The 17,835-nt window shown below is 54.8% G+C and overlaps 1 protein-coding gene across 1 annotated transcript; it reads right to left on the bottom strand.

Annotated features, from left to right (window-relative positions):
* Window positions 1-9,041: 9,041 nt before the first annotated feature.
* LOC102456027 (free fatty acid receptor 2-like) lies at window positions 9,042-15,289 on the bottom strand. The gene is made up of 2 exons (XM_025182145.3): window positions 15,172-15,289; window positions 9,042-11,576 (listed from the first exon to the last, which is right to left on the bottom strand). The coding sequence occupies exon 2, from the start codon at window positions 11,563-11,565 to the stop codon at window positions 10,606-10,608; it is 960 nt and encodes a 319-aa protein (XP_025037930.3). The 5' UTR covers window positions 11,566-11,576; window positions 15,172-15,289; the 3' UTR covers window positions 9,042-10,605.
* Window positions 15,290-17,835: the final 2,546 nt, after the last annotated feature.

Genomic DNA, 17,835 nt, shown 5'->3' with positions numbered 1-17,835 from the left:
CAGAGGGGCTGGAACCCAGGAGTCCAGGTGGGAGCCCCAGGAGATGTGTCAGGGTTGAGCTGGCTGGTAAAGCGATAGCAGGGGCTGCACCCCAGCTTCTCTCCTCGCAGATCCACGCAGAATGGCTGAGAGATACAATCTGCACTTCCTCTTGACTCAGGCATGGTGACAGCCGGCACGTCCTCATGACATATGGTGTCCCACACCCACACTCCTGGTTACTGCTGCGGGGGACTCTGTGTTGTGTCCCCAGCTGTGGGGGAGGAGTGAGGTCTAGTGGTTAGAGCAGGGAAGCTAAGAGCCCAGAGTCCTAGTTTCTATCCCTATGTCAGGCAGAGGATGGGGGTCCTAGTGGTTAGGACCTGGAGCCAGTTCCCACCAAGGCAGGTGCAGATGTGCACCAGTGGTAGGAACACAAACCCAGCTTTGGGCTCTGCTCCTCAGCCAGGTGGCATCAGCATCTCTCCTGAATGGCCGCACAAGCGCCCGGCTTACAGGGACCACTGCCTGCCTGGAGCCCCTGTTCAGGTGGCTAAGGTGCTGGGACAGACGCTGCGCTGGGTTTAGGGCAGTTTCTTTGGTCTCCCAGGCTGCAGCATTTCTCCAAAGTGCGATATTAAATCAACCAGCAAATCCGAGTCCGTATTCCTTAGCTCGGCCTTGGGGGTGCATCACATCCCTGCCCAGAGCCCAGTGACCACAGTGAGTGTCCGGGAATCCTGCCTGAGGACCGAAGAGAGAGGCAATGGGCCAGATCCCAGCCAGTGGCCCCTGGGATGTTACCAGAGGCTGCAGAGGCATTGTCTCTTCAGGCTACACCTGAGCAGAGTCCAGGGTGAGGGGCCTGGCTCTGTCCCCTTCGCGCTGAGAGGCACAGAGAGTTTGTGCTTCTCATGTATGGGGCTGCCTTGCCTCCAATGCCCAGCCAGCAGCCGGCCACTGGGGGCGGGGGGCGTCCCATCCCCCGCCATGTCACGGTGTAAGACTGAGAGATGAGAGGCCAGATTCTGGAGTTCTGCTGCAAGTGGGGCCTAGTGGGAGAGCAGGACTGCTGGGCTAAGGGCCAGCATGGGCAAAGAGCGTAGGGGGAGTCCATAGATGCCACGCCCGTACCCTGTAGTGATACACACCCTGGCCAGAAACCCACCTCCCCTCTGGAAGGAGGGGTGAGCCAGCCCCTGGCAGCCCGGATTAATGTCCGTCCGTCTGTCCCTGCCCACACTTCAATGGCAAGTTCCCGGCACCTCGGCTTTGTTACACAGCACTGACACGATCGGGCCTATGCAAATAGGATTTGATGCACCTACCAGGGAGGGAAGCGGGAGTCGTCACAAAACCCAGAGTCCTGCTAGAGACTGGGGAAGGAGGGGGCTGTCTGCATTCTGGGGGTTCATTCCTTACACCCCAAAACAAGACCAAGGGCATGGAGGCTGGATTCCCATCCCTTCATTTCCCCCCACCCCACCAGAATGCTTTGGGGTAGCTCGCAAAGCCCTGGAATATCTCCTTGGTTTCCCAGCACTGGTCCATCAATACCAGTGTCCCCTCTCCTGCAACACCGCCCCAGAACAGACCTGGGGATCCCTCGCCTCTGGCTGCTGGTTACATCTGCAGGGGAGAGTGGGTGATTGTCCCCCACTGGGATGCTCTGGCTCTGGGAAACCTGGCGGCTGCTCTTCAGAGTCACTGGGATGGCTCATGCACTAGATGGGGAGCCAGGTATCCTGGGTTCTCTTTATAACTCTGGGAAGGGAATGGGTTTTAGTGGGGAGGGGGCAGGGGTTCTGGGTCTCTCCCGAGCTCTGGGAATGGAGTGGAGTCCAGTGGGCTGAAAATCCCGGGGTTACCCGGTGGGGGTGACAGAATTGCTGGGCCCCATGGCAAGCTGGGGGGTCAGTTCCACACTCCTGGAATGGGTGAAGCCTCAAGCAGAAGGGGTGGGCCTGGGTAGCCAGCCCTCCATGCTGCTCGTACCATGCCACACCGTGCCCCCCACCTGCAGCCAGCGCAGAGTGCACCACCCCAGAACTCCGGCAGTGATTTAAAGGACCAGGGTTCCGTCACTGCCATAGTAGCAGCAGAAGCCCTGGGCATTTTTTCAATCACCAAACCCCAGGGCAGTTTCCCTCTTCCACCCCCACCCTCCACCCCCACAAGCCTTGAGTTACCTAGTTCTTCTGTGTGCAAGCAGGATCTGAGGGAAAACGTCCCCTCCCGGCTGGCTGGAAGGGGGAGAGACCCTGGGTGTGTCTATGCAAATACAATTTGCTCCTGCTTTGCTTAGATTTGCTAGATACTCAGAGGATGAGCGCTGTGTTGCTCTTTGTAATCAACTTAATTTGTGAGCCAGCCCTAGCTATGTTTGTATTAAATGCAGGGAGAGGGAAACATGATTACCAATGTTTGCAATTTTTGTAATAATACAGGAAAGGAGGGCTGTGCTACATCTGTGCCAAAGTGAAAGGCTCACAGTTACACACACTGAGGATCTGAGGAAGTGGGTCTGGCCCACGAAAGCTCATCATCTAATAAACCATCTCGTTAGTCTTTAAAGTGCTACATAGTCCTGAATTTAGTTACACACACACACACACACACACACACACACACACACACACACACACACACATGGGGCTGTCAAAGAATAGAGCTAAACAGGCTTCATCAGGACCTTCTTTCTCATGGCGATTGTGGTGGAGCTGTGTTTTTTCTACCCTGCCTGCTGAGAGTTGTAGCCACTGGAGACTGATGGGCAGAGGTCACAGCCAAAAGGTGGACTGCAGTGGATGGTGACAGCCAGCAGAGCAGCAGAGGAGCAGCAACATGAGCTGCCAGCAGGGCGGCGCCAGAGAGATGTGATGAGCAGCCAGCAGGGTGGTGCCAGAGAGATGCAATGAGTGGCCAGCAGGGCGGCGCCAGAGAGATGTGATGAGCGGCCAGCAGGGCGGCGCCAGAGAGATGTGATGAGCGGCCAGCAGGGCGGCGCCAGAGAGATGTGATGAGCAGCCAGCAGGGTGGTGCCAGAGAGATGTGATGAGCGGCCAGCAGGGCGGCAACAGAGAGATGTGATGAGCGGCCAGCAGGGCGGCGCCAGAGAGATGTGATGAGCGGCCAGCAGGGCGGCGCCAGAGAGATGTGATGAGTAGCCAGCAGGGCGGCCCCAGAGAGATGTGATGAGCTGCCAGCAGGACAGCGCCAGAGAGATGTGATGAGTGGCCAGCAGGGTGGCCCCAGAGAGATGTGATGAGCTGCCAGCAGGGCGGCGCCAGAGAGATGTGATGAGCAGCCAGCAGGGCGGCGCCAGAGAGATGTGATGAGTGGCCAGCAGGGCGGCCCCAGAGAGATGTGATGAGCAGCCAGCAGGGCGGCACCAGAGAGATGTGATGAGCAGCCAGCAGGACAGCAACAGAGAGATGCAATGAGCGGCCAGCAGGGCGGCGCCAGAGAGATGCAATGAGCGGCCAGCAGGACAGCGCCAGAGAGATGCAATGAGCGGCCAGCAGGGCGGTGCCAGAGAGATGCAATGAGCGGCCAGCAGGGCGGCGCCAGAGAGATGCAATGAGCGGCCAGCAGGGCGGTGCCAGAGAGATGCGATGAGCGGCCAGCAGGGCGGTGCCAGAGAGATGCAATGAGCGGCCAGCAGGGCGGTGCCAGAGAGATGCGATGAGCGGCCAGCAGGGCAGCGTCAGAGAGTAGTGAGGGAACAGGTGGCGAGTGACCAGCGGAGTGAGATGCCTCTTTATCTGCCCCCCGCTCAGGCTGGGAGGTGATCTCAATGGCTGCACCTTTGAACTCTGGGTCTGCCCTGGCCCAGGGCAGTGGCTGGGAGTGGGGTGCAGAGAAGGGCTGGGCATGTGAAGGGACATTTCCACTGCTGGACATAAGGACCTGAGAAGAAAAGGACATTGCCCTACCTACTTGGGCTGGGACTCTGTGTGTGTTATGAACCCAGTCGGTGGATTCTCCCAAATTAATGCCATGTTACTTCCCTCCCTTTTCTTAAAAGTGTGTTCTCTATGCTCAGACTCTGAAGAAGCATTGCCTCTCTCAGGAATCCAGGGTGGCTTGTGAATTTCCCAGGTTACTGGGTGGGAATTTGGGTCAGTCCGTGTTGGGTGGGTGGAGAGGAACCCCTAGATATTGAACCCGGCCCTGGCTGCTGTTGGCTCTATCTGGCAGAAGGGTTATATGTGCATTGACTCCTTATTCCCTATTTTAGCCACAAAATCGTCCCCTCAAGGCCAGGGATAGAACCCAAGCAGAGTCCATTGGAGGGTTTGGGGCAGCTACCCCAGAACCTGTGCTTTAGGGGCCCTTGCAGTGACTGCCACCACCATCCGATGGAGAGGACCAGGACAGTATGGCGGTTACCTGGGGGTCTTGCATGGGGCAGCAACCAGGGTCATTTCACCCCTAGCACTCACCATGGCAGTGGGAGCCAGAGAAAACCAGCAGCCTACTCTGCTCTACTGTGCCCCGCCCTGCCATCTTCTCCCAGCCGGCAACACTCCACTGAAGGGCCAATGCTGCTGGGTGGCAGTGGTGGGAAGGCTGCTACTGGGCCGGATTTGAAGGCAGGACTCCTAGCACCACTGGGAAGGGCGTGTGGGATCCAAAGTCGGCATGCCCTTTGCAGCAGTAGTAGGGCTGGTATCCTCCCAGGTGGGTGGGGACTGGGCATTTAGCGGGTCTGATCCAGGTCTGGATGTGAAGCTATTTGCCTCACACAACGGCCTGCACCTCCTCCCTTCACTGGTGGGTCCGGTGCCCCCTAGGGGCTCTGGCATTAGATACACCTCACAAAAATAACTTTTTTATTATGCATTCGTGATTATTTTTGTATTATTCTTTAGGACTGAAGTGGGGTCTAGTGGGATAGAGTCAGGGATGCTGGGACCCACTGCTCCTAGAGTCAGGGATGCTGGGACCCACTGCTCCTGGGTTCCTCTAGCAGGCAGGACACACACGTTTCCTGGCTGGTGACTTTTAATTAACTGCAGAGTGTGACTCTGGCACTGCAGGTGTGCAAACAGCAACCCCCAGGGGCTGGTATTCACCGGGGTTAATGGATAACTGAGCAGGGCCAGGGGCAGCCAGGGGAGCTCACATGGGCAGCTGGAAGAATCAACTGATCCTAGGCCATGGGATGCTGCCATGGAGGTGTATCCACCCCACAGCCCCCTATAACCACACACTCTAAGTACAGTCAGCATCACCAGGGCTGTGGGGAAGCCCAGGGCTGAGCTAGGAGTGCGCTGTGGGTCGAGATTGAGGGGTTCCAGCACCCCCTAGTGCTGTCTGGGGTCAGGCCTGACTGCTAAGGGAGAACCCCCACTCCAGCCAGTGCCCCCAGTGCCTCTCTGGGGTTAGCAATGAGTGCACACACTGTTGTGATGTTGAATGTCCGAAGTGTGTGTTAACGTGATGAGCATTTAGGCAGGGTTGTGTATGTGTGTGTGTATGCCCCCTGCTGGAGGAAATGAGTGTGTGTGGCTATGCCCCCTGATGGAAGAAGTGTGTGTGTGTGTGTATGCTCCCTGCTGGAAGAATGAGTGTGTGTGTGTGTGTGTGTGTGTGAGTCTATGCCCCCTACTGGTAGAACTCTGTGTGTGTGTGTGTGTGTGTGTGTGTGTGTGTGTGTGTGTGTGTGTCCTGCTGGAAGAAATGTGTGTATGTGTGTGTGCGCATCTGTGCTCCCTGCTGGAGAGGATGAGCCCTGTACTGTATGGCTACGTCTACATTCATGGCTTCTTGAGCAAGTAATATGCAAATGAGGCTAAGCGTGGAATATTGCCAAGCCTCATTTGCATACCTAATGAGCCCCCATTTTTTTCAGAAGAGGCTCTTGCGCAAGAAGGAGCATCTACACGGCCCCTTCTTGTGCAAGAAAAACCCTCTTGCGCAATGTCGTTCTTCCTGAAAAGTAATAGATGTAGCGGCATTGTGCAAGAGAGTTTTTCTTTCACAAGAAGGGGCAGTGTAGATGCTCCTTCTTGCGCAAGAGCCTCTTCTGAAAAAAATGGGGCTCATTAAGTATGCAAATGAGGCTCAGCGATATTCCACGCTTAGCTTCATTTGCATGTTACTCGCGCAAGAAGCCGCGAGTGTAGACATAGCCTATGTGTATAAACAGACACACCTGCCTCCCAATCATCCCATACCTCTTTCCCCTCCTAAATCCACTGGCCCCACCAATCCCTACACATGTGTGTACACACACACGCACACACACACGCACACACACACACAGGTGTCCAGTTCTTGACCAGCACAGCTAGTTGAACAGGGATCCTGGCATTCCCGCCTAGCAGGGCTGCCTAGACCATGGGGTCCCAAACTGGGAAGGACATGAAGAAATTCCAGGGGGGCTGCAAGATGACCCAGCCCCCCCTTGTCAACTCCCTGGTCAGTTCCTTTTTTTTTTGCTCAACAAGTTTTGCTGCTGGGGTGGGAGGCAGAGGGGGGTTGCGGCTTGAGGGTTTCTCAACGTGATGTCGAAAAGTTTGGGAATCACTGGACTGTCCCGCTGGTAGCCCAGCCCTGGACTCTCTCCCTCACTGTCCTCTTGCAGACCCTTGATATCACAACACCCCTGAGATCCTCCCTCTCCTCCCTCCCCCCCGGCTCCCCTCCCTGCTACCCATGGGTGAGGGGCTGGGGGCCTGTTTGTGTCGCAATGTCGGGAAGGGACCCTCACTGTGCGTGTCTGCACCTCATTCTGTTAGTTTATTTACCTCCTACAGCTGCAGTGGGGAGCTCGCTGTGCACTGAGCTTTGCTGGGTCTCAGCCCCATTCAGAGCAGAGCCAACCTGCACACACCCATCTCCCCAGGAGCTGGACAGGCCATGGTGCCTGAGCCAGGAGACAGGGCTGCAGATGTGATCAGGGGGCTGCAGGTGGGTGGGAGGGTCGCCAGGTATCTGGGATTTGACCGGAGCGCCCGGTCGAACAGGAACCCTGCTGGCTCTGGTTGGCACCTTTGCCCGGGCTTCCCCTCCCCCACCCAAACTCTCTTGGAGCAGGCAACCCACCTGCACCCTAACCCCTGCCCCAATCCTGAGTCCCTCCTACACACCGAACCCCTCGGCCCCAGTCCAGAACCACCTGCTGTACCCAGCCCCCTGCTCCCTGGACCCACCACAAATCCTGTACCCCCTGCCAGAGCCTTCACTCCCTTTAGCATCCAACTGCCCACCCCAGCCCACTGAAAATGAGCGAGTGAGTGATGGGGAGAGAGTGAGAGTGACAGAGTGAGAGGAGATGTAGTGAGCGGGGGCAGGGACTGGGAGAAGGGACAGCACAGGGTGAGACCATGGGGAAGGGGTGGGGAAGGGCAGGGCAAGATGTTTGGTTCACAGTTGGATTTCAGAGGAGTCGCTGGTGGTTCTGAACAAGTATCTTAGGACATTAGGGCACAAGCTTGCATGAGGTGGAGCTCACGACAGCTGACACCCCAATACCCTAATGCCTTGGTCCCCAGCATGGTGCCCACCGGGGCATTTATGTGCCCCCACCTAGTCTGCATTAGGCACACTCTGACGCAGGGGCGGACTGGCCCGGTGCGATGGAGCCACCAGGCTCCGCACTCCTGCACCGGAGCCAGTAGGGGCACTGCCAGTACTTACAGCTCTGTCAGAAGACCCCACTAGGCCAAGGGACTCCAACGAGGAGGCCGGCAAGCTGATCCCCGCCGGGGAAGGTACCGGGCTGGGGGAAGGGAAAGCGGGCACAACCACGAGAGGCGTGAGCATGCACCATCAACCGGGGCTGTGCCAGGGGTGGGGTCATGCGTGGCGCGCTGGAGGGGGTGGTGCCACATTGGGGTGGTGTTGCGGCACCATTTTTTAAAACGGCCAGCTGCGGATCAGAGAAGGAGGAGGAAGGAGATGTGCCGAGCGGGGTGTAGCGGTGAGCGCGCCTGGAGGGGCAGTCGTGTTGTGATGGGCCAGGGCTGTGAACGCCGAGTGGCCCAGCTCCAGGTCCAGTGCATGGTCTGTAGCCCGGGCTGTGGGGACTTCCGGGGCCTGACCGCAGCAGATTCCAGCCCTGCAAACTGAAAGGCAGAAGGTAGAGGAGGGGAGGGGAAGAATAGGGGGAAAGGGTGGGAGAGGAAGGGGCTTGTGCTGATGAGAGGAGGGCAGGTCAGGAGAAGAAGGGGAAGGCGCCAAGGGATAGGGTGGAGGAGAGATAAATGCCGGGGGAGGGAGCAAGTGGAGACAATGAGGAAAAGGGCAGGAGGGGAGGTGTCAGTGGGAGGGAGGACACGGTGATGCTGGGAGAGGAGAGGGGAAGGGCATTGGGGACTAGAGGGGGGAGGTGCTGGGAGAAAGTTTGAAAGAAGGGGTGGGCATGAAGATGGCAGGGATGAAGCAACTCATGTGTGAGGGCACAGAGGGGCAGGAGGGGAATGGGGGGCAGAGGGTGGTGAGGGGGTGGGCATTAGGGAAAAAGAGGGCAAAGGGGGCAGAGGCAGTGAGGGAAGGGGAAGGCATCAGAAGGTTGCAGGGCTAAGGGAAGATGCAGATGCCAGGGGATTCTGGGGGTGAAGCAGAAGGGCAGACACCTGCAGGGGAGGGACCAGCACCAGAGGAGAGAGGCAGGGCAGGTGTGTAGAGGGAGGTGTTAGGAGAGGGGATGAGGAGGGGTAGCTCACACGATCAGAGTGGGGCTACTGGAGGAGTGGGCACAGGGGGGAGAGAAGGGCTGGTGGAGGGGGGCACAGCACGGGAACTACTCTCCCAACTACGAAAAATTGGCCGAAGAAATGCAGTGCCAAAAATCCCACGATTAGAAAAACCACATAAATGAATGATATCTGTTTTCCATTCAGTGCTGGTGAGCGTGTATCATTAACTTGTGTTTAACTTTTTTCCATATTTGTTTGTTTGTTTATTGAAATCCAGATACAAGTAACAATACAAAGAATATGTTTAATGAACCATAGCTAGCTAGCTATGTTAAAGTAAAAATAATAAATATATTTGGACTAGCAGTTCAACAATGTTTTGCTTTTTTAAAAGAAATAAGATGAAAACTGTTTATGATATTTATTTTGTAAAAACTCCTTAATTTTTCTTACAGGTAGATAAAAAAGAGCAAATTCACGTGGTAAGGTGAAAGAGTAATTGCAGAATAATTTAGTGAATACCTTTTACATGTAAAATTACCTTTTTAGCTTATGGATTCATATATTATGTAATATTAAATATGATGTTTTTTGTATTATTTAATGTACAAATACAAAATAAGCCTTGACAAATTGTTGGCTCCTGCCACACTCCTCTGACAACATGCATGTGCTATTGGCCACGGAAAGGTTGGGGACCATTGCCCTGATGAATGTGCTTGTGTTCACAGGCCACAGGGCTCCTTGTTCTCACAGGCAGAGTGTGGGCTGCCCTAGCGGGGTGGGCTTCTGCTCTGAGGAAGCTCCCCAGCTGGGGAAGAAGGTTAGGACCCTGGCAGCATCTCATGGCCCACAACCAGGTGGTGCCTCCACATACCCTTGGCAGATGCCCTGGCTTCGCCAGGCCCTGCCCCTGGTTAATGCCAAACCCACAGAGACACTACTGCTCACCTCCCATGGATAGAACCCAGACGTGCTGGCTCCCGGCATCAGCAACACTCTCCCCTCCCAGAGCTGGGGATACAAAGTAGGGTTCCCGGCTCCCTGCCCCCCAAACTCTAATCCACCAGATCTCACTCCAGCCCTGAAGAATAATATAAAAATAATCTTGGACACCAAATAATGTATTTTAAGGGGTTGCTAAAGCCACGGCCCCGAGGTGGCACCAGACCCACCAGCAAAGGGAGGAGATGCAGGATATCCCCATTCTACAGCCAGACCTGGAACAGACCCACAGAGACCAGTGTCTGTTGGTGAGGCTGCGAAATGTCCATCCCCACCCTCCTGAAGGGAAACAGCCCTACTGCCGCTGGGCACACTGCTCTTAGGTCCCACAAGTCCTTCGCTGTGGCGCTGACCTTCTGCATTCAGAGCCTGCTCAGTAACAGCCTGCTCACCACTGCCACCAAGTGGTGCCAGCAATTCTGCTTGTGTACAGTGCAGTATGGGGAAGGTCCACAGTCCAAATCCTTCCCGTCCACGTGACAGATAGCAGCCTTACTACTGCTGCCAGCACTGCTCCCAGCTCAGGTGGAAGTGTTCTGGGCCGAAGGCTCTTGTGTTCCAATCCCACTGAGGTGGGAACTACATTTCCACAAAGGCCAACAAGGAGGGGTTCCCTGTAGCTTAAACTTGAGTGTGGGCCCAGCCCAGTCAAGCTGTTAGAAATCAGGTATGTGTGCTGGCTTGGCAGCAGCAAAGGAAGGGCCTTGACACCATGGCGACCCCAACTTCACCTTGGTCAAACTCCTGGCCAGTGACCCTGCGGCTCACGTAGGCCTAAGCCCTGTGGCAGTTAGGTACCAGCTCCAAGCCCCACCACATCCTGGTGTCTCAGCAAGACCCGCGGCCCTCTCGTGAGGTGCAGAGAAGGACAGAAGATGCAATCCCAGCACAAGGGCAGGATCACTTCCGGCTGCAGAGGCTGGGACAAGAAACACTCTGCGGGGGAAGCAGAGGGGCGGTCACAAATGGGGAATCATGTCATTGATTCCTCAACCTTGTCCTCACTGGCCATGTCCCCCTTGCTGTCCACTTCCCTGCAGCAAGTCAAGGCGCTGAGTTTGTGCCTCAGGCTGGCCAGGAATTTGATGAAGGCCCGCTGGACAGTGGTGGAGGAGAAGTAGAAGATGACAGGGTCTAATGAGGCATTGAGGGTGCTGAAGAGAAGAGCGTAAACTCTCCAGCAGGGGCTCTTGTGCTGCACAAAGCCCACGACATGGGACAGGTTGTAGGGGGCGAAGCAGACTATGAAGTTGACCAAGGTGGCCACAGCCAGGCCCACAGCACGGTGCTTCCTCTGGGCTGGGATGTTGGGCAAGGTCAGCAGGATGCGGACAAAGTTGACGTAGCAGAAGACGGTGATAGTGAAGGGGAGGCAGAAGAGGACGATGAAGAGTTCCAGCCGGAAAGGGAGGACGACCTTCTCCTGTATATTGGTGAAATTGTCATAGCAGTAGAACTTCCCATTGGATGAAGACCTTGAGTTGTCTTTGTACTGGGCAATGTAGACGATGCTGCAGTGGCTGCAGGCCACAACCCAAAAAAACACGGAGGCGGCGATGGCATAGGCTGGCCGGTGCCGGAGCTTGTACTTGATGGGGAAGGCCACCCTCAAGTAGCGCTCAACGCTGATGGCCATGAGGAAGAGGGAACTGATGTAGATGGTGCTGTAGAAGATGAAGCTGCTGAGTGGGCAGAGGAACTTGGGCAAGTGCCACTCCATGCCAGAGGCGGCCTCCACCATCTTGAAAGGGAGGAAGATGAGGAGCAAGATGTCGGAGATGGTGAGGTTGAGCAGAAGGATGTCGACAGGGGTGGGTTTCTGTCGGACCTTTACCAGGAAGGTGTAGAAGGCCAGGAGGTTGGACGGGAGGCCGATCACGAAGGTGAAGATGTAGACGGTGAGAACCAGCGGGATGGAAATGTCCATGCACATTTTCTTGGTTCCTAGAAAAGCAATGGGCTTGTCAGCTGCTGCAGGAACTCAGGAGTCCAGGCTCCAGTACTCCTGCTCCAAACCACTTCATCCCTCTGTGGCCCTTGATATCCCAGAGCAACACCCTGGCACCTGTGTTCCCCACTGTCACCTCACTGTGTTACGTGTCATAGAAAATCTACCGGGTCAGAGAGCCTGTGGGAGGGGATGCTCGGCGCAAACCCGTCGTTCTGTCCCTGCATCCCTTCTGGGCACCGGGGATATGATTTGCTGTGCGGTTGTCAGGGAGACTGACGTGAGTCCTTCCCACGGCTACAGGGGCGTTCGCCGACCAGTCGTCAGCAGGAGGCGTAGTTGCAGTCAAGGGATTCACAATTCAGTGACAGGTCCCCCGCCCCCCACAATGGATCCTCTAACCCAGCAAAGCCCATCGGGATGCGTCTGGGCAAGTGTCCCTAAAACACACGGGCTAAGGGTATCAAGAAGGGGACAGAGGCCGCATGGCTTGGCCTTTCCCTCTCCCTCACCTACTCTGCAAGCTACAAGGACACAGAGGACAGATCCAGGGATGTTAAATGTCCATTAATTGAATAGTCGAGTAAGCTCATGAATTCTCATCAGTTAGTCGACTATTCTAGAGTCCCTGGGGGTGGAGCCAGCAGCCAGTGTGCCTCACTCCCAAAGAGTCCCCTGCCACACCGTGCTGCTGCCTCTGTATCAGACACCCTGCCTGCCCCGCCACTGCACCCCGCTCAGAAACGGGGCTGCTGCATCCTTTTCTCTTTCTCAGCTGTGAGCCTGGGGAGGCCAGAAAGGTGCTAAACGCACTGCTCCCGTCCCCAGCACAATCCCATTGGCCAATTCCTGGCCAACGGGAGCTGCCTGTTTGAAGAACAGGCTGAGCACAAAGCACCACTCTCCTCCACCTTCTCTCATGCTCTTATTCACCAATGCACGTGGCCCCTGCAGCCTGTGTATGGGAGGGGTAGGCAGGGAGGGTGCCTGAGAACCCTGCTGGGCTGCTGGCCAGGAGTCACCCAGGTACGTCTGCCGGCCAGAGCCTGTTCCTGGCACACAAGCCCCTCCCTCCTCCCAACCCTCTGCCCCTCCCACTCCTGCCCCTCTACCCCACATAAGCCAAACCCTCTGTCCCCCTCCAGTACCCATATCCCCTCCCAGATCCTGCCCCCAATATCCTGCCTAAGGTCATAACCCAAACCCCTGCATCCTACATCCCTGTCCTAGGTCACATCCAAACCCTTGCACCCCAGTCCAGTGCACCAGGTCACAACCGCCTACTTCTCCCAAACTCTCCCCCTCTCCTACACCCCAATCCCTTAGCCTAAGCTTCGTTCTGCACTCAACCTCTGTTCCACACCGCACACCTCCACTAATATCATGGAAGAGTGAGGCCCCTGACCACTTTCCAAAATCTTGGAGTCTCCCCCCACCAAAAATTATTGCCCAACCCTGCACCAGAGCAAGCTTGGGGCTCCTGGTGCGTTAGCTGACACTATGTGGCTGGAGTTTATGTAGTTAGCTCCTGTATTTCTTCAACTGGGTTTCCTGTTTATCCAGCAGTACGTGAAGGCGACAGGAGGGTGTAATTGTGGTGGGAGGAGCAGGGTCAAGCAGGAAGCTCAGACAACAGGGAAGTGGTTTTTATTTAAAAGAAAATGTTTTGTAAATATCAAAAGTGGAAGGAAGTGGAGTCAAGGGGCTGGAGGGTGGGGGTGGGGAGTGGGGGAGCCAGGATGCCTGGGTTCTCTCCTTGGCTCTAAGTGGTGATTTGGGGGTCAAAATAGGGATGGAGGTGTTAATTCCCATGAGAACTAGGTAACCCCACCCAGGAATCGACATTTCAGCTTCACTCAAGTCACTAGACCCCACCCTCCTCCCAGAGCTGGGAGAGAGAACCCAACTATCTGTCCTCTCAGTCTCCTGCCCCCATGCTGTAACCACTAGACCACACCTCCCTTCTGGAGGCCTGTGAGAACCCAAGAATCCTGCCTTTCCCCAGGCACTGAGCCAACCCAGTGACTGTGAAGAGCAGCCTAGCTGGATTCCGAAGGCCAGGGCACCTGGCACCCGCACCTCGGACAGGCTGGGGGCCCTCACCCCAAGCTGCGAAGGTCCCCTCCTTCCCCGGGGTGCAGGCAGCTCATCTCCCACCTCTCAGCTCTGGGGATCAATTGATAAATAGCCTGTTTAAGGGAAGTTCATAAGGCTCACTGGGCACAGCCAGCCCCTGGCTCCCCTACCAATCGCAGTGGAGGAGGCAGTGAGTCACAGCAGGGGGCTGGGAGCCAGGACATATGAGCTCTAGGACAAGGTAGGGTGGACGCACCTACCAGCACGTCCTCCTTGTCCTGCCTCCTGCAGTGACAAACCATCCGTCCTGCCACTGCCCCCGACAGAGGGAACCCGCTTTCCCTCCCAGCCCGTCACTGCTGGGCCCAGCGGCAAAACATGGAACTGGGACAGGACCCATCCTAAAAGCTCAAGCTGCCTCCGCCAGCCTGGCTTAGCTCTGAGCTCTTTGTGCTGGGCAAATGCTTTTCAAACATTGGTCATGCACCTTCCCCCCTATTTCTCCAGGGAAGGAACCGAGGGTCAGAACAGGGACATCCTAGAACCATAGAATCTTTGGGCGGGAAGAGACCTCCAGAGTCATCGAGTCCAGCCCCCTGCCCAAAGCAGGAACAACCCCAACTCAATCATCCCAGCCAGGGCTTTGTCAAGTTGGGATGTAAACACCTCTATGGATCGAGACTCCATCATGTCCCTACGGAGCCCATCCCAGTGCTTTCTCGCCCTCCTAGGGAAATAGTTTGTCCTAATATCCAAGTCAAACCTCCTCCCACTGCAACTTGAGACCATTGCTCCTCATTCTGCCATCCGGCCCTACTGAGAACAGCCTCTCTCCAGCCTCTATGGAATCTTTCTTACGGTCATTGAGGGCTGCTATCAAATCCCCCCTCATTCTTCTGCAGACTAAACAAGCCCAAATCTCTCAGCTGCTCCTCATAAGTCATGTGCTCGACCCCCAAATCATTTTCAAATGGGATGGCTCTGCTGGGGAGGACGCCTGACTCCCTGAACTGACCACTAGACCTCACAGCCCTCCCAGAGGTGGGCTAGAATCACAGAATCCTGAATCCCAGGCCCACGGTTTAACCACTGAACTCCTCTCATTTCCCACATGTGGAGCTGGAATCCCATGTCTGATGATGCATGAATAACCCTTTTGCTTTGTTGCTTCTTTGTCTTTGAGTTGTGTATAAGCAGAATTGTGCTTTTCATGAAGGCCAGGGCATGATTGGTAACGGCAAACACGTGCCCAACGGTGCTGGGAACAGAACCCAGGACTCCTGGCTTAAACCAGAAGGCACCATTTACCTCTACATGAGGATAAAAGAGCCCAGCCTGTCCTGCCTCCATGCACAAGTGAGACAACTCAGAATCGACTCCCCACTCCAACTTATAGACCATACTCCTTTCCCAAGCTGGGGATCAAACCCTACACTGCTATGCTTTGTTCTGCCCTCTAGCCCCTCTGCCATCCATATGACCCATGGTCCAGGCAGCCAAAGAGTCCATCCTCACCTTCTCCCCGCAGCCAGCACACAGGGATCCTGCAGTGGGGCTGGAACTCAGGAGCCCAGCCTGGGACGTATCAGGGAAGAGCTGCTCTCTTGCGAGCCAGCTGGGCAGTGAACGCTCTGCAGCCCAGCTGGCTGGTTATGTTGTGTCTGCGGTTGCAACTCAGGAAACCCCCGGTCCGTCTCCTTGGAAATTTACACAGAGACTGAGGGACGCAATCATCACTTCCTCCTGCCTCGCGCAAGGTGTCAGCCAGCATGTCCAAAATAAGGCCTGGTGTGTCCCCAGCAGGCTGCTGCACCTTGCCGGAGCCAGGACTCCTGGGTTCTGTGCCCAGCTCTGAGAGAGAAGTGCGGCCCAGTGGGAAAGAGCAGGGGGGCTCAGAGCCGGGACTACGACCTGCAGCCCCTCTCCTGGAAGGGGAAGATGTAGAGGTGAAACCTCAGGGTGCTGGGAAAGATGCTGCGCTGGGTTTAGGGCAGTTTCTTTGGTCTCCCAGTCTGCAGCATCTCTCCGAAGTGTGATATGAAATCAACCAGCAAATCCGAGTCCATATTCCTTAGCTCAGGCTTGGGGACGCATCAAATCCCTGCCCAATAGCAACAGCTCAGTGGCCGGGAATCCTGCCTGAGGGCTAACAACAGAGGCAACCAGCCAGATCCCAGTCGGAAACAACTGGCCACAGCTTCCCCAGAGCCATAGCCAGGAGCCAGAGGCTCCGGGTCCCCATCTCCATTCTGGGGTGGTGCCATGGGGAGGGGATACTGACCAGCCCATGCTAGGAAACCAATTAAACATCCCAGAGTTCTGTGGTGGGAGCAGCCAGGGAGAAGGGATGAGAATCTGGCCTCTTCCCTCCCTCCACACAAACAACCACACAAGGCCTTATGTTGAGGAGGGAGGAATGACCCCCAGAACACAAACTGTCCCTCCCTCCCCACTGTCAAAGTCAGACAGGACTCACAGATTTGTCAGACCACTCTGTTTATTAGCAAAGCCGCTCTGCTAAATGCACCCAGAAAATGTGAGCACCCCACAAGGTTCAAACTCCTTGATTTAGCCAGTGTTTCCCAATTGGTGCTCCGGGGAACCCTGGGGATCCACAAAGAGAAAGCAAGGGTTCCGTGAAGAGCCAGCACTCCCCCACCCCCTGTTAAAGAGAGAAAGCCATGGCGAGGGCTTTTTTTTTTTGCTCAACAAAATGTGGCAGGCACCTTTTTTTTTTTAAAGGCAACTCTAGGGGTTCCATGGCCAAATAAAATTCGGAAACACTCATTTATACAGTAAAAAGAAAGCCAAGTTAACAGGATTAAAAGAGGGGCAAAACTTCACATGATTAGTGTGAGGCTAGTCAAGTATCTTCATTTCCACATCAAGCACACAGCAATCTCCTGTCCATATCTCCCTAGTTATCTCAATTGCTTTCTCCCTAACACCTGATGTTCCTTCTCCTATTAACTCAGGCCCGCTTGGCTAGCACTCTGATCTGCATACCCACAAACAACATTAACATACTTTTCTTCTTTCTGTTCAGAGACAAACAGTATTCCTTCAATTTATTCAATTATTACAGCATAATTCATCTTTCTCTTACAGTAAAATTCTTTTTACTTTCACAATCCCTCCTTTTGGTCAAGCCACGCCTATGACCAACAATTACTGGGTTCCACACATTAACCGTTCTTTGTCTCTCTGTTCATCAGTGATATTTAAAATCATCAGATTAGCACTCTGGTGAGGGGTAGCTAGCTGTGTGACATGTCTTGCACAGTTTTGGATCCAACAGATTAACTGAAAACATACAAAAATCATTAAGATCCCAAATAGGATAGTCAGGGCTCGCTGAAACAACCAGTTTCCTATGCCAGAGAAATTGGACAAGTTACTTAGCCATTTCCACAGGGAATTTGGCTCTTCGTGGGGAAGGTATGCAATCTGTTCCAAGTGGCTAGCGCCATCTATTACATCATTGGTGTTGTCAGGTATATATACACAACATTCTTTGCCAATGAGAGCTCAGGTCCCTCATTTTGCTGCCAGAACTATATCCAATGCCTGACGGTTTTGGAGGGCCATCTGTCGGATCGCTCCTGTTTCTTTGGCCAGGGCCCTTAAACTTTCACCAGTTTCATTTGCCAGGATTTCAACTACTGCTTGTAACCTCAGAAGCCTTTTTGCATGATGTATTACTTCCCCAAATGGGATAAAGGAACCACCAATAGCCTCTTCCCAAGTTAAGGGGATTATGTGATTCACATACCATTGGGCATCTGACAAGTCCCTTCTTTTTCGCCTAAAATTACGGAGGAGTTCTCGTGGGAAGGACTCTAACACTCGGAATTGTGGGAAGAGTTGGGCGGGATAACAGATACCTGACCAGTTAACTGGTAATGCAGTATAGGCTTTTGTCCCGCAGACCCAATGATGCCCTATCAAAGCCGGGAAGGGTCAGTTGCACCCCCTTTGCCATATAGGTGTCTACAAAGGAGGAGTAATATCCCCCGAAGGGCACACGGTGATTCTCCTTACGGGGAGTGGTGTTATTTGCATGGCATTGAAAGATTGTACTGTTCTCACTAGGGTGGCTGTAGGGGGAGCATGAGAGTGATTTCCCTGTTTGATCCCAGGTTGAGAAAAAAAATTCATATCCCCATACCCAGTCCGCCA

The sequence above is a fragment of the Pelodiscus sinensis genome, chromosome 22 (assembly GCF_052426305.1).
Source record: "Pelodiscus sinensis isolate ZL-2025 chromosome 22, ASM5242630v1, whole genome shotgun sequence".
Classification (NCBI taxonomy): domain Eukaryota; kingdom Metazoa; phylum Chordata; order Testudines; family Trionychidae; genus Pelodiscus; species Pelodiscus sinensis.
This window is presented reverse-complemented; position numbering and strand designations above follow the sequence as displayed.

Bases quoted from the DNA above. Each gene is read 5' to 3' on its own strand.
- LOC102456027 (XM_025182145.3), bottom strand. From the start codon at position 11,565: ATGTGCATGGACATTTCCATCCCGCTGGTTCTCACCGTCTACATCTTC.